At 46.8% G+C, this 24,253-nt stretch overlaps 1 protein-coding gene and 1 non-coding gene across 8 annotated transcripts in view; both read left to right on the forward strand.

Moving 5' to 3' along the window:
• The window catches only part of UBAP2 (ubiquitin associated protein 2), a 128,313-nt gene that overhangs the window by 103,110 nt on the left and 950 nt on the right, over nucleotides 1-24,253 (forward strand). For 5 of the 7 annotated variants that reach the window (XM_030817571.1, XM_030817570.1, XM_030817572.1 and 2 more), the window contains 15 exons: nucleotides 2,625-2,899; nucleotides 3,675-3,844; nucleotides 5,397-5,610; nucleotides 11,207-11,246; nucleotides 13,422-13,560; nucleotides 14,408-14,477; nucleotides 18,887-19,082; nucleotides 19,789-19,880; nucleotides 20,205-20,252; nucleotides 22,586-22,664; nucleotides 22,871-23,076; nucleotides 23,393-23,492; nucleotides 23,578-23,685; nucleotides 23,838-23,905; nucleotides 23,993-24,184. In XM_030817571.1, the coding sequence (XP_030673431.1) occupies nucleotides 2,625-2,899; nucleotides 3,675-3,844; nucleotides 5,397-5,610; nucleotides 11,207-11,246; nucleotides 13,422-13,560; nucleotides 14,408-14,477; nucleotides 18,887-19,082; nucleotides 19,789-19,880; nucleotides 20,205-20,252; nucleotides 22,586-22,664; nucleotides 22,871-23,076; nucleotides 23,393-23,492; nucleotides 23,578-23,685; nucleotides 23,838-23,905; nucleotides 23,993-24,184 (1,997 nt within the window). Of the gene's footprint in view, nucleotides 1-2,624; nucleotides 2,900-3,674; nucleotides 3,845-5,396; nucleotides 5,611-11,206; nucleotides 11,247-13,403; nucleotides 13,561-14,407; nucleotides 14,478-18,886; nucleotides 19,083-19,788; nucleotides 19,881-20,204; nucleotides 20,253-22,585; nucleotides 22,665-22,870; nucleotides 23,077-23,392; nucleotides 23,493-23,577; nucleotides 23,686-23,837; nucleotides 23,906-23,992; nucleotides 24,185-24,253 lie in introns of those variants that run through there. The other 2 variants (XM_030817569.1, XM_030817574.1) reach the window with 2 other exon arrangements.
• LOC115836520 lies at nucleotides 12,679-12,759 on the forward strand. The gene has a single exon (XR_004031592.1). It is a non-coding gene; the product is annotated as a small nucleolar RNA SNORD121A (small nucleolar RNA).

The raw sequence follows: 24,253 nt of genomic DNA on the forward strand, positions 1-24,253 counted from the left end.
GGAAGCATATTCCTCTGTTCTGTGAAATGACTTACTGTGTTAGAAGTACCTGAGACCACTCCTGGGTTTGAAGCGATGTCTACCAAGGGAAATCATTAGAGACTCAGTGTCCAAAGTTTTTGTTGGGGCAAGAAATGTAGGTACCCTGTGCCTACATTTTTTGCTATAGCACATAGCAAAATTACAGATTCCTAGAAGGAAAGCAGATGTTGAGCAGAAACCACATTGTTTATACAGACATTCTTAGCACAGTGAGCCACTCTAATAGGTTAGTGTGTTGGCACCCTTTGCCAAGTACATACCAGCAGTCCAAATTCTCAGACATTAGCCAAGGTCCAGTCATCAAGCAGGCCTTTTTGAGAGGAATTGTAGGTCCCTATGTTAACTTTTTCTGCACACATAACTAGTGAGTGATAGGACTTTTTAGATAGAACCATGCTATTCCCATATTCTTTATAAAGCCTATGTGTTTGGTGCATGCCTGTAATACCAAGTTCAAAAATGAATGCATCTAAACCAGATCTGCTATTTGTTTTTTTAAACTTAAATTCTATTGACACTCAGCCAGCTGGGCACAGTGGCTCATGTAATCCCAGCACTTGGGGAGGCAGAAGGAGGAGGATTGCTTGAGCAGGAGTTCGAGACCAGCCTGGGCAACATGATGAGACACAAAGGCTAAAATATTAGGTTGTTGTACTATCTGGCCCCATAGAGAAAAAGATGGCCAACCTCTGTCCCATATGGTAGAACTGGCTTTTCAAATCAGTAGTGAAAAAACGGTTTATTAAAACTGGATATCTGGTTGAAAAATGAAGTTGGATCTCTATACCAAAATGCCAGTGGGTCAAATAGTTAAACATAAATAGTGAATCTAGAACTATAATAGAGAAAACACAGGAGAATTTTTTTGTTGTTCTGTGTGAGGGAGACCTTTCTGGGTAAGGCAGAAAACACCAAATTAGTCAGACAAACAATGAAAAAAATACTCAAAATTTGTATCATAGACAAAAAGAGTTAATTTCCTTAATATAAAAAGAGTAAGTAAAAATAAAGCAGATCAACAAACAGGTTAAAAAACTGGCCAAATAGATAAGAACAGAGTCTATAAGTAAAGAACACTTAAGTATATGAAATGATACTAAGCACATTTGTATCATTTTAGTTTGTATTTTTTAATACCATTTTCCACCAATTAAACCAGGAAATTCAAAAGTGTTTGATATTAGTGTGTTAAAAAGGATGTGTCCTATCTGTGGACAGTGATTTTATAATATTTATCAAAATTCAAAATATATTTACCCTGTGAAGGAGCAATTTATCCTAGCAGTTGATCCTACAGGTATACTTGTACTTGCACAAAATATCTTACATACAAATACATTCATTAGTGCATTGCTTTTAATAGCATAAGATTTGACCTAAAAGTCCATTAATAATAGTACTGGTTTTATAAAATGATACCTATGTATACTAGATTTCTGTGTAGTCACCAAAATGAGTATGAAGTAGCTCTTTGAACATTAATGTGAGACACTCAATGGAAATTAAATGATTTGTGAGACAGTAAGGTATATAGTGTGTGTATATATACATCTGTCTGTCTGTCTGTCTATATATATTGTGATATAGTATCTCTGAAAGAGACATTGAGGAAAACCGGGTACAGTGTTTGCCTTTGTGGAGCAAGTATGGGAGGGTGGTGTGGAAGAGAAACTTAATATTCATCATACATATTCTTGTATCTTTTGGATTTTGTTTTTTGTTTGTTTTTGAGATGGAGTCTCACTCTGTCACCCAGGCTGGAGTGCAGTGGCGCCATCTCAGCTCACTGCAAGCTCTGCCTCCCGGGTTCACGTCATAGGGCCTGCCTCAACCTCCAGAGTAGCTGGGACTACAGATGCCCGCCACCACACCTGGCTAATTTTTTTGTATGTTTAGTAGAGATGGGGTTTCACCGTGTTAGCCAGGATGGTCTTGATCTCCTGACTTCGTGATCTGCCTGCCTCGGCCTCCCAAAGTGTTGGGATTACAGGCGTGAGCCACTGTGCCCGGCCATCTTTTGGATTTTGTAACATCATATATATATATCAATTAGTCCAAAAACTTAATAATTTTTTTTTTAATTTTTGGATGAGACAGGGTCTTGTTTTGTCACCCAGGGTGGAATGCAGTGGTACAATCATAGCTCACTGCAGCCTTGTACTCCTGGGCTGAAGCAATCCTCCCACCTCAGCCTCCCAAAGTGCTGGCATTATAGGCATGAGTGACTGTGCCTGGCTTAAATTTTTAACAGTTATGTAGAAAATCCATAAAATAATAAAAGTATGATTCTCTGTTAGCTAATGGTCAGGTGTGTATAGCACCATAATATTGTTCTCACGAGTTCATCACCCCCTATGCTTAAACAAATAAACCAAATCTCTCTGGATAGGAAACAAGGTGTGTACCCATTTGGGAACTTTTCCCGTTTATCATAAATGAAGTGTTACACATAGTGTGTGTAAAACCTAAGAAATTCAGCTGGAAATGATTTGGAGAAATTGGTGGTAATAGAACACTTCATGTTCTATTGAAGAACATTGTGAAGCCATTGTGCCTCATTAATTGCTGCTTACTTTTTTTAGACTTCAAATCTCAACCTGAGCCATCCCCAGTTCTTAGCCAGTTGAGCCAGCGACAGCAGCACCAGAGCCAGGCAGTCACTGTTCCTCCTCCTGGTTTGGAGTCCTTTCCTTCCCAGGCAAAACTTCGAGAATCAGCGCCTGGAGACAGTCCCTCTGCTATGAACAAGCTTTTGCAGCTTCCCAGCATGACCACTGAAAATATCTCTGTGTCTGCCCACCAGCCACAGCCCAAACACATCAAACTTGCTAAGCGGCGGATACCCCCAGCTTCTAAGGTGGGCATTTCATCATGAAGTCACCGTCCTAAAGGTGGGATTATTTTCACATTCAGCTCAAGTAGTGGGATACTAAGTTTTGGAAACTGGGGTACATTGTTTTTCATGCACATAGCTTATTGATTGCATAATAAGGATATGGCCATTTCTGAGTGACCAGACTAGTATTAGAGGGAATGGGTTTGTGCTGAGAGCCACAGATCCTTATTTCAAGTACAGATTTGAAGATCTGGCTCGGAGAACTGTTGTTCCTGAGGGTTTTGCTGTATCCCATAGTTGGAGGATGCATGGTTCCTTGACCAGGTGATACTTTCATCATTGGTGAGTCCCCAAAATTAGTCAGCTCAGTGTTCACTCCCCACCCACCATCACAGCTCCCCCGCATTGCTCTTAGATGCAGGTGGTGATATTAATGCCAACCATTCCTGTTTAACTTTTAATTTCTCCTTTTTTTTAAAAAAATGAGACAGGGTCTCGCTGTGTTGTCCAGGCTGGTCTTGAACTCCTGGGTGCAAATGATCCTCCTGTCTTGGCCTCCCAAAGTCCTGGGATTACAGGCGTGAGCCACCACGCCCAGCCAACTTTTAATTTTTCTCAGCTTGTTTCTTTTCTTTCTGTTTTTAGAGAAGTCTTATTCCTTTTTTCTCCTTGTTTCTCACTCCTCTTTCTTGCCAGTATTGCCTGGGAACCTAAATGCTTGTTTGGCTCTGTTATAGGCCTTTGTGACCTGGAATCTGTGACCTCTGTTCCTGACACTACAGCTTTGCTTTTTCAGATCCCAGCTTCTGCAGTGGAAATGCCTGGTTCAGCAGATGTCACAGGATTAAATGTGCAGTTTGGGGCTCTGGAATTTGGGTCAGAACCTTCTCTCTCTGAATTTGGATCAGCTCCAAGCAGTGAAAATAGTAATCAGATTCCCATCAGCTTGTATTCGAAGTCTTTAAGGTACTGAATTTAGTCCTTTGTTATGAAGCAAAATAGATCCTAAGAGATCACCTGGTGGAAAGAATACATCCTGTGGTAATAGCATTGTGCAGCTATCCTCAGTGTTTATCCAGACCTTCCATCATCTCCATGAGAAACCCCATACCTGTAGCAGACAGTCTCAGTTTCTTCGTTGCCCTGCCCCTTAGCAACCAATAATCTGTCTCTGGATTTGCCTACCTGGACATTTCATATAACTGGAATCTTGGAATGTGTGGCCTTTTATGTCTGGTCTTTCACTTAGTATAAGTTTTCAAGGTACACCCATGTTTAATGTATCATTTTTATTGCCACATTTCATTGTGTTGATATACCACATTTTATTCATTCATTAGTTGGTGGACATTTGGGTTGTTTGCTCTTTTTGACTATAGTGAATCATGCTGCTATGGACATTTGGTTTCAAGTTTTGCATGCTTTCAGTTATTTGGGATGTATATCCCAGGAGTGGAATTGCTGGGTCATATGGTAACTTAACCATTTAGGAAACTCCCATACTGTTTCCACTGTGGCTGTAGCATTTTACATTCCTACCAGTAGTCTATGAGGGGTCTAATTTCTCCACATCTTTGCAGCAGTAATTTTCCTTCAGTGGAATATTTTATAAATACAAAATCTCAGATTTTAGTTTTCTTTTCTTTTCTTTTTTTTTTTTTTTGAGATGGGATCTTGCTCTGTTGTCCAGGCTGGAGTGCAGCAGCATGCTTGGCTCGCTGCAACCTCTGCCTCCCAGGCTCAAATGATCCTCCTGCCTCAGACTCCTGAGTATCTGGGATTACAGGCATGCACCGCCATGCCCAGCTAATTTTTTAATATGTTTTGTGGAGACAGGGTTTCCTCATGTTGCCCAGACCGGCCTCAAACTCTGGAGCTCAATGAATCTGCCTGTATCAGCCTCCCAAAGTGCTGGGATTACAGGCATGAGCCACCGTGCCTGGCTGACTTTGTTGTTGTTGTTTTAGTTTTTCCACATTCCAGAGGCAAAACCTGATATTTGTTTAAGTTTCCTTTTTAAAGATAGTCTCAAACACCTGGATTCCTTAAAGAATCTTCTTATTTTTTTTCTTTTTTTCTAGACAGAGTCTTGTTCTGTCACCAGGCTGGAGTGCAGTGGCGCGATCTCGGTTCACTGCAACCTCTGCCTCCCGAGTTCAAGTGATTCTCCTTTCTCAGCCTCCAGAGTGGCTGGGATTACAGACGCCCGTCGCCACGTCCCGCTAATTTTTGTATTTTTAGTAGAGACGGGGTTTCACCATGTTGGCAAGGATGGTCTCGATCTCCTGACCTCCGGATCCGCCCACCTCTGCCCCCCAAAGTGCTGGGATTACAGGCGTGAGCCACTGCACGCAGCCTAAGTATTCTTAAAGATGTCCCCCTATCTCTCAGTTAAATTAGGTGGGTCTCATTTGGGATAATAAATTGATGCAGTAGTTGCATCTCGTGAAGCTGTTTATGTTTTTTTATGAAGCTATTTAAAGTAACAATTATGTTGAATATCTTTGACTCTTTTCAGTGAGCCTTTGAATACATCTTTACCAATGACCAGTGCAGTACAGAACTCCACATACACAACTTCCGTCATTACCTCCTGCAGTCCGACAAGCTCATCACTGAGTTCTGCTAGTCCAGTAGCAATGTCTTCCTCTTACGAGCAGAGTTCTGTGCATAACAGGATCCCATACCAAAGCCCTGTGAGTTCATCAGAGTCAGCTCCAGGAACCATCATGGTAAGTGGTATTTTAGTTTTTTTCTCATAAGATGTCTGTCTTATTTGGAAATTAATGTTTGGTTTAATTACGCTTCTTGGATATGATTTTATTTTACAAATTGACTAACCTTTTGAGAAGAATCTTTATAGTTCATTGAGTTTGTTTACAGTGGGCATCTCTAGCACCCATGCTCTTGAGTGTGTGGATAGATCCGCAGGTTCATACACATTGTGGAGAAAATCAAGCATGCATGTAGTATGAGCACTTTGGCTGTAGTACTGGGTACTTCTACATTGTCTGAAATATCTCTGAATATTTCATGTACCGCTTTCTCTCTGATTGCCCCATTTGCTTTGAATGTATTTGCTTCTTCACTGTTAGGTATTTTTGTGTTAAAATTGTGTATTTTCTACCTAGTTTTTGTTAATAATATTGGACTATAGATAAAGGAACCAGATCTATTTTTGATATAGTTTTAAAGTTTTACCCTTCTAGATTCTTGCTAGCTGCATATCTGATGGTCATTGCCAGTTGTATTGCTTTCTGTTAAGTTGAGATGTACCAATATCTCCTGAGAATCTTAGAAAGAAACTTAAAAAAGAACAAGTAAGTATACACATTTCATGTCACACTAGTAATACTTGAACATCATTCTCTCCCAGGAAATTAAAATAATATGGAAGACACTACAGGCATACCTTGGAGATACTGCAGGTTGTTTTAGACCACTGCAATAAAGAAAGTTGTGCTAATTTTTTGGTTTCCTATTGCATATAAAAGTTACAATGTGGATATCTTAATTAAAGATACTTTATTGATAAATGCTAAAAATTAATATGTGAGCATTCAGTGTGACCAATTCTGTGGGTTTGTTTTTTGGGGGAGTACAGGTTCTCGCTTTGTCACCCAGGTTAGAGTCCAGTGGCACGATCACAACACACCACAGCCTTGACCTCCTGGGCTCAGTCAATCCTCCCACCCTAGCCTCCCAAAGAGCTGGGACTACAGACATGCATTGCCATGTCTGGCTGACTTTGTATTTTGTTTAGAGACAGGGTATCACCATGTTGCCCAGTCTGATCTTGAACTGCCGGGTTCACGCAATCCACCTATCTTGGCCTTCTTCCAAAGTGCTGGGATTGTAGGGTGAGCCACTACACTGGGCTCTTTGTTCCTTTTATCACTTGACATTATTTTGTAAATATGACATGATAGCTTAGGATTTCAGCTCAACAACTCTATATATCCAAGGTTTCTGAGTAAATTTTTAAGCCAACAATTTTTATTAACAGTGCTGCAACTTGATAATCCTATGAGTAAATCCAAGCCCTTGCCCCACAAGAACCCCTCCTACGATGTATACGCCCTTACACACACATTTGCAGCATCTTACTTGGTGTAGGCAGCTGAGAAAAGTATAGATATGCTTCCAGTTTAGGAAGAAGCCTTTCTAGAGCCAAAGAAACAACTACACTGTGGTGGTTCCTATATTAAATCTGCCTGCATGCATCCGATGTCTTAACTGCATTTGAGTTAAGGAATCTTGTTGTCATGGCCTTCTTCCTCCTCCTTTTCTTCTTCTTCTTTCCCCTCTCCCTCTCCCTTTCTTCCCTCTCCCTCCTCTCCCTCCCCCTCTCCTCCTTCCCCTCCTCCTTCCCCTCCTCCTCACCCTCCTCCCTCCTACCTTCTTTTTTCATCTTTTTCCTTTCCTCTTTCTTCTTCCTCCTCTTCTTCTCTTCCTCCCCATCCTCCTCCCCCTCCCCCCCTTCTCCCTCCCTCTCCTTCTCTTCATTTTGACACAGGGTCTGGCTCTGTCACCCACTGAAGTGCAGTGGCGCGATGACAACTGCCTGCACCCTCAGCCTCCCGAGTGTGGGGACTGCAGACACATGCCACCATACCCGGCTAATTTTTTTGTAGAGAGGGGGTTTCATCATGTTACCCAGGCTAGTCTCAAGGAATCTTGTGTTATAAAGCACACAAATGGCTGAGAGCATTAAAAACACATAGGAATCTGGGCACAGTGGCTCACTCCTGTAAACCCAGCACTTTTGGAGGCTGAGGTGGGCAGATCACCTGAGATCAGGAGTTCGAGACCAGCCTGGGCAACATGGTGAAACCCTGTCTCTACCAAAATACAAAAATTAGCCTGATGTGGTAGTGCGTGCCTGTAGTCCCAGCTACTACTTGGGAGGCTGAAGTGGGAGAATCGCTTGAACCCGGGAGGCGGAGGAGGTTGCAGTGAGCGGAGATCACACCGTTGCACTCCAGCCTGGGTGACAGAGCAAAACTCTATCTCAAAAAAAAAAAAAAAAAAAAAAAAAAAGAGACATAGGAAATCAGATAATGTTTTTAAGCTATGTTTTCTGAGATTATGCCACTCTACCTCTAATGAGACATAAAATCACAAACAGGAATAGAATCTTGGAACATATTAGCTGAGTAAAATGGAGCTTTCCATGTTTTGTCTTTTTCATCATTCCCTTCAACTAAACATTTAGAAAAATATTTGTGTGCCTTGTCTGTCTTGGATGGATCATCCTCCCTTCCTTCTTCTCTTCCCCTTCCACAGCCTGGAATATCCACAGATTAAAATTACCTTCTCAGAGACACTTTGACAGAAATAAGTTAGAGTCTATATCCTGACAGATGGGCACTAAAACAAGAAAAACCATGTGAACTATGGAAATTTCAATGACAAGCTTTTTTTTTTTTTTTTTTTTTTTTTTTTGAGATGGAGTCTTGCTCTGTTGCCCAGGCTGGAGTGCAATGGCGTGATCTTGGCTCACTCCAACCTCTGCCTCCTGGGTTCAAGCGATTCTCCTGCCTCAGCCTCCCGAGTAGCTGGGATTACAGGCACCCATCACCATGCTGGCTAATTTTTGTATTTTTAGTAGAGACAGGGTTTCACCATGTTGCCCAGGCTGGTCTTGAACTTCTGACCTCAGGTGATCTGCCTGCCTTGGCCTCCCAAAGTGTTGGGATTACAGGCGTGAGCCACCACGCCTGGCCAATGACAAGCTGTTTTTGTTTCAACAGAAGTTTTTGAGAAGCTCATCATATAACATTTCTTACATAATCTAAACAACCATGTTGGGCTGGGCATGGTGACTTATGCCTGGAATCCCAGCACTTTGAGAGGTGGAGGCAGGTGGATTGCTTGAGGTCAGGAGTTCGAGACCAGCCTAAGCAACATGACAAAAAACTGTCTCTACAAAAAATACAAAAAGTGGCTGGGCGTGGTGGTGCGAGCCTGTGGTCCTGGCAATTTGGGAGACTGAGGCAGGTGGATCACTTGAGCCCAGGATTTCACAACCAGACTGGACAACATGATGAGACCCTGCCTCTACAAAAAATAATAATAATAATTAGGTGTGATGGTACACACCTGTAGTCCCAGCTACTCGGGAGGCTGAGGCGGGAGGATGGCTTGAACCAGGAAGCGGAGGTTGTAGTGAGCTGAGATCATGCCACTGCACACCTGCCTGGGTGACAGAGCCAGACACTGTCTCAAAACAAAACAAAAACCCAAAACAACTGTACACCTGCCAATGTAGTGTGTGTAAATACATGTATATATTTTTTGAGAGGGAGGTTTGCTGTTGTTGCCCAGGCTGGAGTGCCATGGTCCTGGCTCACTGCAACCTCTGCCTCCTGGGTTCACGTGATTCTCCTGCCTCAGCCTCCTGAGTAGCTGGGATTACAGCCGCCCACCACCATACCTGGCTAATTTTTTTTTTTTTTTTTTTGTATTTTTTTTAGTAGAGACGGGGTTTCACCATGTTTGCCAGGCTGGTCTTGAACTCCTGACCTCAGGTGATCAACCCACCACAGCTGCCCAATGTGGCAGGATTACAGGCATGAGCCATTGTGCCCAGCTTAATTTTTTTTTTTTTTTTTTGGAGACAGAGTCTGGCTCTGTCACCCAGTGCAGTGGTGCGATCTTGGCTCACTGCTACCTCTTCCTCCCAGGTTCAAATGATTCTCTTTCCTCAGCCTCCCGAGTAGCTAGAACTACAGGTGTGTATCACCCCACATAGCTAATTTTTGTATTTTTAGTATAGGTGGGGTTTCACGATGTTGGCTAGGCTGGTCTCGATTTCCTGACCTCAAGTGATAACGTCCGCCTTGGCCTCCCAAAGTGCTGGGACTACAGGTGTGAGCCACTGCATCCGCTGTCAACTTGATACTATGTATTCTCAACTGCAGGCGAGATAATTTTACTTATTTACACCCAGACACAGTTAAATTGAACCTTTGTTAGACTTTTCCCTCTGTATATTGCTACTTGTTGATTTTTCATCCTGGTTTTAGATATTAGTTCTTGATGTGTTACCATGCAATATAATTTTCACTTTTTTTTTTTTTAATCACCACCAGTCTCACTTTATTTTTTAGAAAGAGTTTGTGTTGGATTGTTCTCTTTCCTACCTTAAATTTTTAGTAGCATTCACCAGTATAGCTGTGTGGGCCAGAAGTTTTCTTTGCAAGGAGTTTTGTAATTGTAAATTCAATTCGTTCAATTGATACAGGGCTATTCAGACTTTTTTTTTTTTTTTTTTTTTTTTTTTTTTTGAGCTGGAGTTTTGCTACAGTGCCCAGGGTAGTCATGAACTCCTGGGCTCAAGCACTTCTCCTGTTTCAGTGTTCTGAGTAGCTGGGATTACAGGTGTGAACCACTATGCTTCAGTTTCTTTTGTTATTTGTGTATGTCAAGGAATTGTCCATTTCATCTAAGTTGTTAATTTACTGGTATAAAACTTCAATGTATTTCTTTCCTGTCCTTTTAATGTTTCTGAGATCTATAGTGGTATTGTCTCCTTTATTTATTTGTTTGTTTTGTTTTGTTTTTTGAGATGGAGTGTCGCTCTGTTGCCCATGCTGGAGTACAGTGGCGCAATCTCAGCTCGCATGGTGGCTCACACCTGTAATCCCAATATTTTGGGAGGCTGAGGTGGGCAGATCACTTGAAGTCAGGAGTTTGAGACCAGCCTGGCCAACATGGTGAAATCCCATCTCTACTAAAAATACAAAAATTAGCCTGGTGTAGTGGTGCACGCCTGTAATCCCAGCTACTTGGGAGGCTGAGGCAGGAGAATCACTTGAACCTGGGAGACGGAGTTTGCAGTGATCTAAGATGCGCCATTGCACTCCAGCCTGGGTGACAGAGCAAGACACCATCTCAAAAAGTTACCTTTAAAAAAAAAATTATTTGGGTCTGGGTGTGGTAGCTCATGCCTGTAATCCTGTGCTTTTGGAGGCCAAGGCAGGAGTATTGCTTGAGCCCAGGAGTTGGAGACCATCCTGGTCAACATGGCAAAACCCCATCTCTACAAAAAATACAAGAATTAGCTAGGCATGGTAGGATGCACCTGTAGCCTCAGCCCCTACGCAGGCTAAGGGGGAGGATCACCTGAACCTGGGGAGGTGAAAAAAAATTTTTTTAAACATTTTTGTTCTTGCATGAGAGTTTGTTGTTTACCTTCCCTTTATTAAAAAATAGAATAAAAGAGATCATTGTTTCTTGATTAAGCTACATGTTATAGAAAGTATAAAAAGCCACTCAGGTAATGATTTCATTTTGTAAGTTTATGTTCTCTTCTCTTCTTTATAGAATGGACATGGTGGTGGTCGAAGTCAGCAGACACTAGACAGTAAGTATAGCAGCAAGCTACTCTTGTCATGGCTGGTGCCAACCAAACAGAGGAAGAGGATAGCTCACATGATGTGGAAAACACCAGTTGGTCAATGGCTCGTTCGTTAAAAAGCAGCCCTTTTGCTTTTTTTTTGGACCAGGTATTGGCTATGGTGTTATTAGAAATGTCTTAGCCACAGCAAGAAGGAGGTAATGGTCTCATATTCTTCTGCCCTAATCAGACTGCACCACAAGTGCAGCATACAGTATGCATTTTAAAGATGCTTGGGCCAGGCAGGGTGGCTTATGCCCATAATCCCAGTGCTTTGGGGGGCCAAGGCGGGCAGATTGCCCAAGCTCAAGAGTTTGAGACCACCCTGAGCAACATGGTGAAACTCTGTCTCTACTAAAATACGAAAAATTAGCCGGGTGTGGTGGCGTGTGCCTGTAATCCTCTCTACTTGGGAGGCTGAGGCACAAGAATTGCTTGAGCCAGCTTGGGCTACAAAGTGAGACTCCGTCTCAAAAAAAAAAAAAAAATCTACTTCTAAAGCAAAAATTTACTGTTCTTATTCAGGAAAGATAGGCTCATTGTCTTTAGGACCTGAAGGACTGTTGCCTAGAGAGATAAATGTTCACTGTGGACATTTGGGAGAAAATGAGACCCCCCTTCCAACAGCTCAGTGATTACCAAAGATAGTGCAGGCAAATCCGTTAATTGCTTCTTTTCTGTAGTTGGCCAGCTTGTCTGTGATTGTTTATAGTAGTTTGCTTTCTTTATTCAGGAAGGCAAATGGGTGGGGAAGCCAGAAAGACTCTCTTTAAATAGGATTTCCTGGGAGTGCGGATATTGAACTTAAGCAGACCGAGATGAGCCTCAGTTGAAACTGTAATGACAGATTTGGAGCCCCAGGATTTTGGTTTGACATTGGTATTGTTGGGCTGCCAAGGCTGTTTGGAGATTCGTTGGTCGTTCTGAGCTTGTTGGATGACAGAGGAACTTTTTACTCTAGCAGTGGTAATGGCAGGTTTCTTTTGTCTAGGCATGGGTCCAGAACTAAAGCATCTGGGAGGCAGTGTACATTAACCTACTTTTCATTTCCCATACTCTCTTCTCCCTCACTTCCTCCTCCCCTTCCCTCCCCATTTTGTTTGTTTGTTTGAGAGAGGCTTCCTGTGAAGCTGTTAGCATCATAATACAAGGCCCAGGGCGGTACTTTTTGGGGTCTTAGTTTTAGGTGAGGTATATCTATGGTGTCTTTATACAGTTTATCTATGAACAAGGTTTATATATGGAATAGACTGCCAATAAAAAGAAGGCCTCTGTAAGAACTGACCTAGGTATAAGTTGGCCCTTTCATTGCTTGTGTTTGGTTTTGACCTGCCCTTCCTTTAGACACTCAAGTGCCTTCCCTGGGTTTCGAAGGGTCAAGGTTGCTCCTCTTTCCTAACTGGAAAAGACAATGATGTTTTATTTCCAAGCACATATCTGAGTTGTGTGTGTGGACAGCACTGAGACTGAGTCTTTCCACAGCTAGGACTGAGTGTCTCCATGTCCTTTCTGAAGCCTACAAAGCTCATTTTTGTGCTCTGAGATTCATCTATTCAAGCACATACCAAGGAAATGCTCACTGTGCATTTGGAAGTAGGTGTTGGACAGTTGGACTGCAGATGTTAGGTGTCCGTGTCTCTCCACAACATATGCATCAACCCCAATCTACCTTACGTTGGCCGTGAGCATTGGTAGAGTCAGCCTGACTTGGCGGAAACACGTGTAGGTGGTCTTGCCTGTCAGCCTATTACTCCCCCTTGCTGTGCCCTTTGAGGAGTTTGCCTCACATTATAATTTTACATATTAGGCTCAGCACCTGTTTTTCTTTCTGGATGCATCTACAGCTTAGGTTCCTTTAGGTGGAAAAGGTATGTCCCCATATAGGATAGATTGGGTTATAAAGGTGTCATTTCCTATTCTTTGCTGCATCTTGAACAGCTGACCATGGTGTGTCCTTTGATAGTGTTGTTTGACAGACAAGGGGCTATCTGGCGACATGCTTGGCATTTTCCTGGGGAATGTAACTATGGACGTCTCAACTGAGGCTGACGTGTCACAAGATATTGAGCATGTTTTCAGGTACTTAGGATTGGTTTTAGAAATAAACAGATCTGCTTCTTACAGCTACTTCATCTGTTCCAGCTCCAAAGACAACAGGCCCTCCCTCTGCCCTCCCGTCTGTAAGCTCCCTGCCCAGCACCACCTCCTGCACTGCACTTTTGCCGTCCACATCCCAGCACACAGGCGACCTGACCAGCAGCCCTCTCTCTCAGCTTAGCAGGTATGGGGAAGGTGTGGGCCCAAAGTGAGAAGTACCTTGGGGCAAAGTCCTAGAGCTCATGTAGAAGGTTGCTTCCATGAACAGAGCACACTTGTTGTCTCTGACGTGATGTCCTGGGCTTTTGCATTACGACTGTAGCTTAGGTTTTGGCCAGGTTGTGCCTTAAAACCACCTTGCCTGCTTGTACCGCCTCTGCTGGCACAGAGCACTGGGTCCCCTGGGAGTAGGGTGAGGCCAGCAGCTCCCTCCTACCTGTCTTCACCCTCCAGAGGGTGCCTGAGCCTAGCCTCTCTGGGCACCGCTGGGCCCATGTCACTGAGGTGGAATGAGAATGATGGATTTCTGAGCAGATGTCTGACTTGAACTTTACATGGCTGAAGAAAAGATGTTACTAGAACAAGGTGTAGGAAAATGGGTGGCGTTGCTACCTGTGTCTTCTGAGGAGTGTTCTCCATCACTCTTTAGCTAGGAGCAAAAGTGGATTTGATGGGAATTGGCATGTGGAGTTGAGCATAGGAACTTTGATCCCTCATTCACAGATTGAATGGGGTTGTCAAGGGTGACCGTGTTCTTAGTGCAACTCTGTCTTCACTTTTCGCATCTGAGGAGCAAATGGATGTTGAGGGAAGCTGGCTCTGGAGTTTCCCAGACCTCATGGCAAGTCATTCCCGTCCACCAGGACCCCATCACTGGGCTCTGTGGGGATAAGGAATGAGGATGGGTCTGAAGCTGGTCCTTTGCTAGGGACTAGGGACAAGTTTGAATCTAGCTCACTGACCCACGTGGGTCTTGTTCATCTGGAGTCACTTGTTCAGGTGGACATACGGCACTCTGTTTTTTCTTCTAGTTCGCTCTCCAGCCACCAGAGCAGCCTCTCCTCTGCACATGCAGCCCTCTCCTCGAGCACGTCACACACAGTAAGTGTCTGCGCGGCTTCCTCTAACTCCGCCATGCTTGGGGAGCCTGGAGCTTAGTCACATGCAGCTGGGGCTTCAGTCTGATTTTTAGTATCCGATAATCCAGAGTTGCTTGGCTGAAATGTCTTGATGGCGTGATCTGGTTCGAGCTTCTGATTTCCTGGGCACCATCTGGGGTCATCTTGCTTTCTAAGTTTGTAGCGCCTGGGAAGAATCGTTGCTCCAGAACCTTATCTGTCATTGCCAGGAGTGTCAGGTGGTGACCTTGCTCCCAGGAATTTGCTGTTTGATCTTTCCTCGTGCCTTCTTTCCTGACTCAGAGGCAGAGATTGTGAGAAGGTCGATGTTGGAGAAGGGAGTCTAGAGGGTGGAGGGCAGGAGTGGAAGCAAACATGCACTGCCGAGAAGCCAGGCAGGAGGGCTGGAGTGGGTGCGCCAGCTGGGAAGTGTCCTTATATGCCAAAGAGTAGCCCTTGATTATGGTTATTGAGGTGTGGCTCAGTGGGTCGTGGAGCTGTGAGCATGGTTTTAAGTGGTAGGAGTCAGCCAGATTGTGGTGGGTTGCTGAGTGAATGGTAGTGAGATGGAGAGGAGGAGGCGGATTGTAGAGGGCATGCAATGAAAACTTAGGAGAGGCTGGAGGATAGAAAGGTGCCTGGATTAACAAAATGTGCATGCTCCTGGACAACAGGAGGTGTTGGGTGAGGTTGGAGTAGGCAGTTCCGCAGGCTTGGAGGAAGGATTAGGGTGCAGACGAATGGAGGAGGCAGGAAACTGATGAACTTCGTGTCCTCTGAAGAAGGCAGCAGCTCACCAGCAGCGTGAGGTGGTGGAAAAAGGACGTCCTGTCCTTTCCTCTGGATCCGGCTAATGCTGTGGCTTTCACACTCTAGTGTTCCAAGTCAAACCTTACACAGAATCTTTTATCATAAAACACACAAACTGCCACTTTTAAAGTAGAGCATAGTGTGGACACCTCTGCCTGTTCCCTTGCCCCTGCCCTCTGTGGCTCATGGGAGCGGTGAGCTGACCTCAGCAGGAGTGCCATGGAGCTGTCCTCTGTGACCGTGCCACTGCTGCCTGGAAGCCCAGTGCTCCTGCACTCATGGGGAGCTGCACTCTCCATCTCCTCAAAAAAAACTCCAGATCATGTATTCCAACCTGCCACAGCCAGAATCGTCTCATCCAGTGGGTCCCATACTTTGTCAGCATGACAGAACTGTGACATTGCTAATACAATTGTCCCTGCATATATGCAGGGGATTCATTCCAGGACCACTGCATACACCAAAATCTGCACATTCTCAAGTCCCACAGTTGCCCCTGTGGAACCTACCTATAGGAAAAGTCAGCCTTCCAAATATGGGTGTTTTCAAATTACGCATGAGTGCATCGGGGTGAAAAAGAAATCTGCCTGTAGGTGGACCCATGCACTTCAAGCCTGTGTTGTTCAGGGGTCAACTGTTTGTTCATAATATTTCATCTGAAAAGTTACGGAAAGATAGACAATGAAAAGTTTTTCTGTCTCTCGTCTGCTTGGCTCTACCCTTCCATTTTCTCCATCCTTTTAATAAATAAAAGTCAAAACACGCAGTGCATACATAGTCATTTCCCCATTATCATCTGCTTTTTTTTTTTTTTTTTTTTTTGAGATGCAGTCTCACTCTGTCACCAGGCTGGAGTGCAGTGGTGCAATCTCAGCTCACTGCAACCTCCACTTCCTGGGTTCAAGCGATCCTCCTGCCTCAGTCTCCTGAGTAGCTGGGGTTACAGGCGCATACCACCACGCCTGGATAATTCTTGTATTTTTAGTAGAGACGGGATTTCACTATGTTGGTCAGGCTGGTCTCAAACTCCTGACTTCGTAATCCACCCGCCTCGGCCTCCCAAAGTGGTGGGATTATAGGCGTGAGCCACCGTGCCCGGCCATCATCTGCCCTTTTTATTCTTTTTCTCTTGTTACATAAATGAGAGTATTTTATGTACAGTGTCCTTCAACTTTTTTTTCCCCACTTGTGTATCCCCACAAGTGTATCTTGATGTTTCCATGTTGAAACTTAAGGGTTTTTTTGTTGTTGTTGTTGTTTTTTCCCCACAGTTCTGCTTTATGATGTTATTTAAGGTTATTTAAGCAGCTGTCCATTTAGGGTTGTTTTCAGTTTTGATACCACAGAGAATGTTGCATTTGATAACCTACATACGTTGTTTCATGTGTATAGCTATATGTAGTGGGTCAGTCTGTGATATGGAACAGCAAGGCATTTGTGATTTTATACACATTTCCAGATTGCCCTGCATAGTGATTCGACCCTGTTTACCTCCCACTGGCAGTGAATGAAATATCCTATTACACCATTGTGTCTTCAAAATGGTGTTATTAAACATTTGTATTTTCTTAATATGTTCGCAGAAAAATGGCCCATCAGTCTAGTTTTTAATGAGGTTGTACATCCTTTTTTTATATATATTTGAAAACCATTTGATTTCCTTTATGTGAGTTTTTTATTTTTATTTTATTTATTTATTTATTATTTTTCTGAGATGGAGTTTTACTCTTGTGGCCCAGGCTGGAGTGCAATGGCACGATCTCGGCTTAGCGCAACCTCCACCTCCCGAGTTGAAGCAATTCTCCTGCCTCAGCCTCCCTAGTAGCTGGGATTACAGGCACACGCCACCAGGCCCGGCTAATATTATTTTAATAGAGGCAGGGTTTCACCATGTTGACCAGGCTGGTCTCAAACTCCTGACCTCAGGTGATCCACCTGCCTCGGCCTCCCAAAGTGCTGGGATTATAGGCGTGAGCCACCGTGCCCGGCCTATGTGAGCTATTTATATTCTTGGTTCCTTTTTTTTCAGGTCTTTGGTCTCTATTTCTATATTAGGGAGCCCTTTGTGATGGGAAGTACAGGTATTTTTCCCTAAGTTTGCTGTTTATGATTTTGTTTTACATAGATCTGTATTTTCTTGCATTTTCTTGTAGTTAGATCTTTACCACTCTCCATCAATACATAAAGGAAATCTCAGCATCTTCTCCTGCCTTTACTTCTCTGGGCCCGTCCTGGGGAGTTGACTGCATAGGCCCCATTGGATGGACTGAGCGAGACCTTGAAAATTAGTGTTGACCTTTTAATCTAGCAGGTTGATGTCCTCCCAGTTTTGGAAGATGAGGGCCAGAGACAGGAACCCCGTCGGGCAGCTAAGGGAGAAAAGTACACTTGCGAGCATTGGTCAGAGCTGTTCCAGATTTCTGTGGCGGTTGGTGGGGAGTCTGGCTCCTTAGCGAGAACCTAGATGGTGGGCAGGCCAGTGCATCCTTTGCCCTGCTCCTGGTGGGGCTCTCTCCAGCCTTGTCCTGCCCATCTGTGCTGAAGGAACAAGATGCCTTGGAGCCCCAGGAAACCATGTTTCTGACTGTCTTTACCTTGATGAATCTGTTCTGGATGTTAGCTCCTTAAAGCCAGTGCCCAGGCGGGTAGTGACCTATGGGCATGGGATGGCGGCGGAGAGTTAGTCTGTGGAGGCAGGTTGGGTCCTTCTCCTGGGCCCTTCCTGTTCTTTGGCTTTTCTTCTATGAGTTTATATGCTGCTTTCTATGCCCTGGTTTGGAGACTGGTCTCCCTCTTACAGAGCTTTTCCTCCCTTTTTGGGACTTGCTTTGTCCACCTAGGTGTGCCTCTCCCACCTTCCTGCTCGGAGATTGAAGTTCTTCATAGGACCCTGTTGCTAGGATTGGGCTTCTGGGACTTGGGGCTGATGGAACATCTGCTGGTTCACTCTTTCTTCCCAGGGGTACCTTGTCAAACAGGCATAGTGGCAGGCCATGCCCTTTTAGGTGGGCACTGGTGAGGCATTGGTGGACTGAAACGTGTCACCAGGTTTTGGAGCAAAGGCCTCTCTCAGCCTCCTGTTGTTTCCAGACCACAGTGGCTGAGAATCCCAATAGAAGGGAAATCTCCAAAAGATTGAGACTTGCGCTGGGCTTCCTGTGGCCTGTGCTCGCCTCTTCTCAGACTGTTTGCTTTGCTTTGAGGTAGGTACTCGTCCCATATTCAGACAGTCTGTGTTCATTTATGATCCGAAGTTATCTTGGGATTTCTATGCCCTCATTTTGGATGCCAATGCATGAACAACTTGAAGGATTTTTACAGAGAGTCGTGGTCATTAAAGCTTAATGTTAATAGTTTTGATGTTCAGTTTATGTATTGTATCCTGATGGCTGGAACTAGCTGCTATGTGAGGGGCCGCGGTGAGCACTGAGCACAGAGCCTCTCACCTTAAGGGAGCCTGGGTGGTTACATCATCGCCTGCCTGCTCAGCCTTGAGACTGGGCCCAAGCGCCAGGCCAGGCTCTCCCCAGCACCCTCCTCCTCTGCCTCCAGATCCATGTGTCCTGGCTTTTCTTTTGCCAGCATGCCAGTGTGGAGAGTGCCTCTTCCCACCAGTCCTCAGCCACCTTCTCCATGGCAGCGACCTCCGTCTCAAGTTCCGCATCCTCAGGCGTCAGCCTGTCCAGTAGCATGAACACCGCGAACAGCCTCTGTCTGGGTGGGACCCCCGCGAGTGCATCCAGCAGCAGTAGCAGGGCCGCGCCCTTGGTGACCTCAGGTATGTGCTCCAGAGGCCTTTCCTGCCCACCCTTGAGCCCCTCAAAGGTGCCTCCTTGGCGTCCCAGGAAGGCAGTGCAGGTGTCAGGAGAGTCTCAGGCCCGCTGAGTGTGCTGTGTGTTCCATTGACCTTGAGGCCCGATCTCCCTACCCCTGATGGGGATGAATTCTTCCTGGCAGGATTCCTGGCCTCTGCATGCTTCTAGCTTTTCAATCTTTCCTCTTTGTTCTTTCCTGGAGCCGAGTTGACATTGTGACTTGGGGGGGCCAGGGATGACTTATTGTGGGCTCCACGACTGCAGACCTAGGCTGTCTGTAGGCCCAGCAGACTATGATTTGATGGTCACTGCTAAAACCGACTTTGAACTCAGCCTGTCCCTCTCCTGGCACTGCATGGCTTCCTTGACCTCTTTGGAGGAGGCAGATTCTTTTTATATTTCTCTTTGCTCAGTGCAGTGGGACCTTAGGGATTGGGGGAAAGGGGCTGCTTTTGTCTGGGCCCAGAACTCTCTGACATTGAAACAACCTCAGTGTGGTGGCCGGGCTTTCTGTCTCCCCTTCACTGATTTGTAGAATGACCCTCTGCCGCGTTCGGCCACTGCCCTTCTTTGAACCCATCTGGGGTAGCTCAGTGACTGTGCCTCCTCCTGAAGCAGCTGAGGACTCTCTCTCTTTGTGGTGACCACTTGATTTTTCCCTTTATACAGGCAAAGCACCCCCAAACTTGCCTCAGGGGGTGCCTCCCCTGCTGCACAACCAGTACCTCGTAGGTCCCGGAGGACTGCTTCCTGCCTACCCGGTGAGTGTATGGCGGAACTCCTGGCCTGCCCCACTCCCCTGGCCTCAGGGGCTGACACCTGGCAGGAACCTGGCATTGGGCCCAGGTTGCCCACATCGAGCTGCCCTTCCATCCCTGAGCCCCCCCGTCTCTGCCCTGCTGAGCCCTGGTGGTCTTCTTCCATCTAGACTCTGTGAAGGCAGGATCTGTTCCCATAACAGCTGATCCAGATCCCATTCCTGGGTGTGTTACAGCCCCCTAACCTTGTTTTGACTCCTAGATGGACCTGGGCTTCCCAGGGGGTGGTATGTGGTTCCTAAAATATACCTTCTGGTTCTCACACAGATCTATGGCTATGACGAGCTCCAGATGCTGCAGTCACGGCTGCCAGTGGTGAGTAGGGTATGGACTGGTCGGAGCAGAGGGTTCAGAATCTTTTACATGTCCCCCCTCTTACGGTCTTGGCTGCCACACTCTGTGGCCCTTAGGATCCTCTGCCTGAGGAACCTCTCAGCACCACTACTGAGAAAGCTGTTTTCATCTGGCGGTTGTGCCAGGCGTGACCATGGCTTTGGCACAGAGTGTCCAGTGCTTATCCCTGGGAAACATGAAGGCCTTTGGGACCTGGGGCCCTGGTAGGCCATGCCCCCTGTTAAATGTTGGTCCTTATCTTTCCTCCTCCATCTTGTTTTCTCTCTTTTTTAAAAAGAAAAACCATATGACACAAGACATGGACGTTGCTTACTTGGCCCTGGAGTTTTATACTGTCTTCCTCTTCCTCAGAGTACCATATAGTGTCTTTGGTCTGAGGTGGCCAGTGACTGCTCTTCTGCAATCAGCTGAGTGAGTGGCTTGAGCTGATGGTCTTTAAGGTCTCTTCTGGGTCTGGCCTCCCATCTAGATTTGTGAGAATGCCTGCCCTGGGACGTCCCTGGTGGTTGCAGCCTTACTCTGAGACCAGGGTTGCCTCTTTCTTCTGACCGTTGGTGCCAGAATGCAGTGTGGGCCTTCCCTGGGATAGCCACATGAACAGAACCATGGGGACAGAGGGGAATAGGCCCGCTCCTTGCCCTGCCCATGGGCAGGACTTTCTCCTGGGAGACACTGTCTTCTTGCTCTGCCATTTCCCAGGGCACTTGTCAGAGAGTTGCAAGCAGTTTGGACACCACCTCTGCTAGATACAGTCTTTCCTGTTCCTGGAGGAAGAGGCTTTCTCCCTTGTGCAGTGCTGCCTTCTTCCCCATTGGTGTTGCCCCCTTCTCTGCCGCACCACAAAGAGCTGACGGAGCTGCTCTTGTTTCAGAAGAGTAGCCCTTTCCACTGGCTGGCCGTATTTCCAGAAGCAGAGGCCTAGCCTGGGAGCCGAGCGGCTTCTCCCCACTGTGCAAACCAGCAGCCCTTTAATCTGCCGGCCAAAGGCCCAAAGTGCGGGAGGTGGTGCTGAGCCCCGGGATTCGTTCTGCTTCAGGGGCTCTCCGTGGTCTCCACACTTATTCACAGCACTCTTTTGGCTTTTATCACTTGGTGCCTTAGAGAAAAGACCCTCTGGAGCCCACCTTTTGAGATACGTTGCTCTTTCTATCCCTCGGGTTGTTTGTTCACCTATGCTGCTTGTGAGCCTAGTTCCCGCCTGGAGATTTCTCGTGTTCTGTGAAAGTGCCCCCCCCTTCTGGGCTTTCTCTGCTCCGGTCCTCAGTTGTGCAGCTCTGTGTGTTCCCAGCTCTGCCTCCCCCCGGGGTTCTAGGCTGCTGTGGGTTTCCAGGAGGTTTCCTGGAGGGTGTGAGTGCCATTCCCAGCCAGGATGGCTCCTTTCTGGGATCGGGCACAGCCCAAGGGCTTTGCCTTTCCTCAGGGGCCAGGTGTGTCCAGGAGTGCGAGGCCCTGGATGGTGAGTGAGGGTCAGGTCAGACCTCCCCTCCTCCACGAAGCTCCACTGTGTTTTGCCGTCTCTGTCTCCACGCTTTGTTGTATCTGCCATACTTCCCCCAAGTCCTAGGCCAGGGGTGTCCAATGTTTTGGCTTCCATGGGCCACATTGAAAGAAGAATTGTCTTGGGCCACACATAAAATACAGTAACATTAAAGATAGCTGATGAGCTTAAAAAAGTTGCAAACAAATTTCATGTTTTAAGAAAGACGAATTTGTGTTGGGCCACATTCAAAGTTGTCGTGGGCCGTGGGTTGGACAAGCTTGTCCTAGGCCATGTCAGTGTTTCGAGAGCAGTGTAGGTGGTGACAGGCCAGTTCTGGGCTTCACCTGGGGTCCTGCTTATTCCTGTGCCTACCTGGCACTGCTCCCTGTCCCCCCTTAAACCTTTCAGGCCCCTGTACTTCTGTTGCCTCCTTTTTCGGGTCTGCTCTGTTTAGTCAGCTTTCCTAGCTGCTCTGTAGTCTCTCACACAGAAAAGCCAGCGAAGTTGGTTTAGCCCGAGGCATTCACACAAGCATCTGCCTGTGGTGTCAAATGGATGTGTGAGGCTTGGTCTCCAGCAGCTCTGCCTGGTGAAGCTGCAGGGTTGGCCGGTCTGTGCGCTCATGTGTTAGGCAGGCCGCCTAGTTGCACACTCTTCCGCGGGGCACCATTTACTTGGCGTTCCCTGGGACTGCTGGCTTTCAGGCATGCAGTCTATTTCAGGAGTGTGGCGTCACCACTTCCATGTGTTGGTTCTGCTCCCCTGGGAGTCAAGCAGGGCCAGTCGCTGATCGAGCCTCCCTGGTCTCTCCTAGGACTACTATGGAATTCCCTTTGCTGCACCCACAGCGCTTGCCAGCCGAGATGGGAGCCTGGCTAATAATCCATATCCAGGTGAGTTTGCTCAATGGATGAGGAGTAGCCCGCAGCTGGCCTAGCGCGAACTCCAGGAGCTGGGAAGCAGCAACAGCAAAGCTGAGAGAGGCCTCTTGGCAGCCTGTGCTGAGCTGGCAGCCAGACCTGTTCCTGTTTGCAGAAGCCAGCTGGGCCTTTCTCTGGTTGGTGGAAGGGCAGTGGCTGGAGTCAGTGCTCTTTCCTAGGTGATGTCACAAAGTTTGGCCGTGGGGACTCTGCATCCCCTGCACCCCCTACCACACCAGCTCAGCCACAGCAGAGCCAATCACAGACCCACCACACAGCCCAGCAGCCCTTCCTGAACCCTGCACTGCCACCTGGCTATAGCTACACTGGTCTTCCCTACTACACAGGCGTGCCCAGTGCCTTCCAGTATGGCCCCACCATGTTTGTGAGTATTTCAGCGGGTGTGACTGTGTCTCCTGGCCTTGAGTTGCTGGCAGGTGGAAACCTGGGACCTATCTTCCAGCAGGGAGGGAGGGTCATGATTCCACTCCCTCTTATCTGGTCTTCAGGAACTGTTCAGGCTGGGGACAAGGTCACTTTTCCCCTGCTGTGTTTAGATCCAGTATGTGTTGCACTAATGAAAACACAGGTCCCCTGTGGTTGTGGGTATGTCACCTGCTGCCTTAGGCTCTGGCAGGGGTACCTGACCAGCCTCAGCTTGCCTCTTCCTACACTAATACCTCATCTGCTTGCCCCCCCAGGTCCCTCCAGCCTCAGCCAAGCAACACGGGGTGAACCTCAGCACTCCCACACCTCCCTTCCAGCAGGCCAGTGGTTATGGCCAGCATGGCTACAGTACAGGTGAGGGGTACTCCCCAGACAGAGACACACGGGGTCAGAGAGTCTTGCCTGGCTCACACTTGCCTCTTGTACCCTGCCACGCTAGGTTATGACGACCTGACCCAGGGGACAGCAGCAGGAGACTACTCCAAAGGTGGCTATGCTGGATCATCGCAGGCACCAAACAAGTCTGCAGGTTCTGGGCCTGGCAAAGGTAGTGTTTACCTCTCCTTTCCAGGATAAGGCCTGGAGTGGTAGGCTCCTGCCTGATCCCCTCTCACGCAGGGCAACCCCTGAGTGACCCTGGAGGTGGGGAGCCTGGAGCTGGGAACAACTGCTGTGGGGAACAACTGCTTTTCCTCCTAGGAGTATCAGTGTCTTCAAGCACCACCGGTCTACCTGATATGACTGGTTCTGTCTACAATAAGACACAGGTGAGGGACAAAGGTGGGTTGGGTGTATAGGTTTTTGGGAGGTTACGGTCCAACCTGACCTTCACCACTGTCTTCTTTGCCCTGCAGACTTTTGACAAGCAGGGATTTCATGCAGGGACTCCTCCACCTTTCAGCCTGCCCTCGGCCTTGGGCTCCACTGGGCCCCTGGCCCCGGGAGCGGCCCCTGGCTATGCGCCCCCACCATTCCTGCACATCTTGCCAGCCCACCAGCAGCCCCACTCACAGCTGCTGCACCACCACCTTCCGCAGGATGCCCAGGTGAGCACAGTGATGGAGGCAGCCACCCTGCTGTGGGCCAGGGGTTCTGCTCCAGCCTTGACAGCCTTC

This window comes from Nomascus leucogenys, chromosome 8 (genome assembly GCF_006542625.1).
Source record: "Nomascus leucogenys isolate Asia chromosome 8, Asia_NLE_v1, whole genome shotgun sequence".
Classification (NCBI taxonomy): domain Eukaryota; kingdom Metazoa; phylum Chordata; class Mammalia; order Primates; family Hylobatidae; genus Nomascus; species Nomascus leucogenys.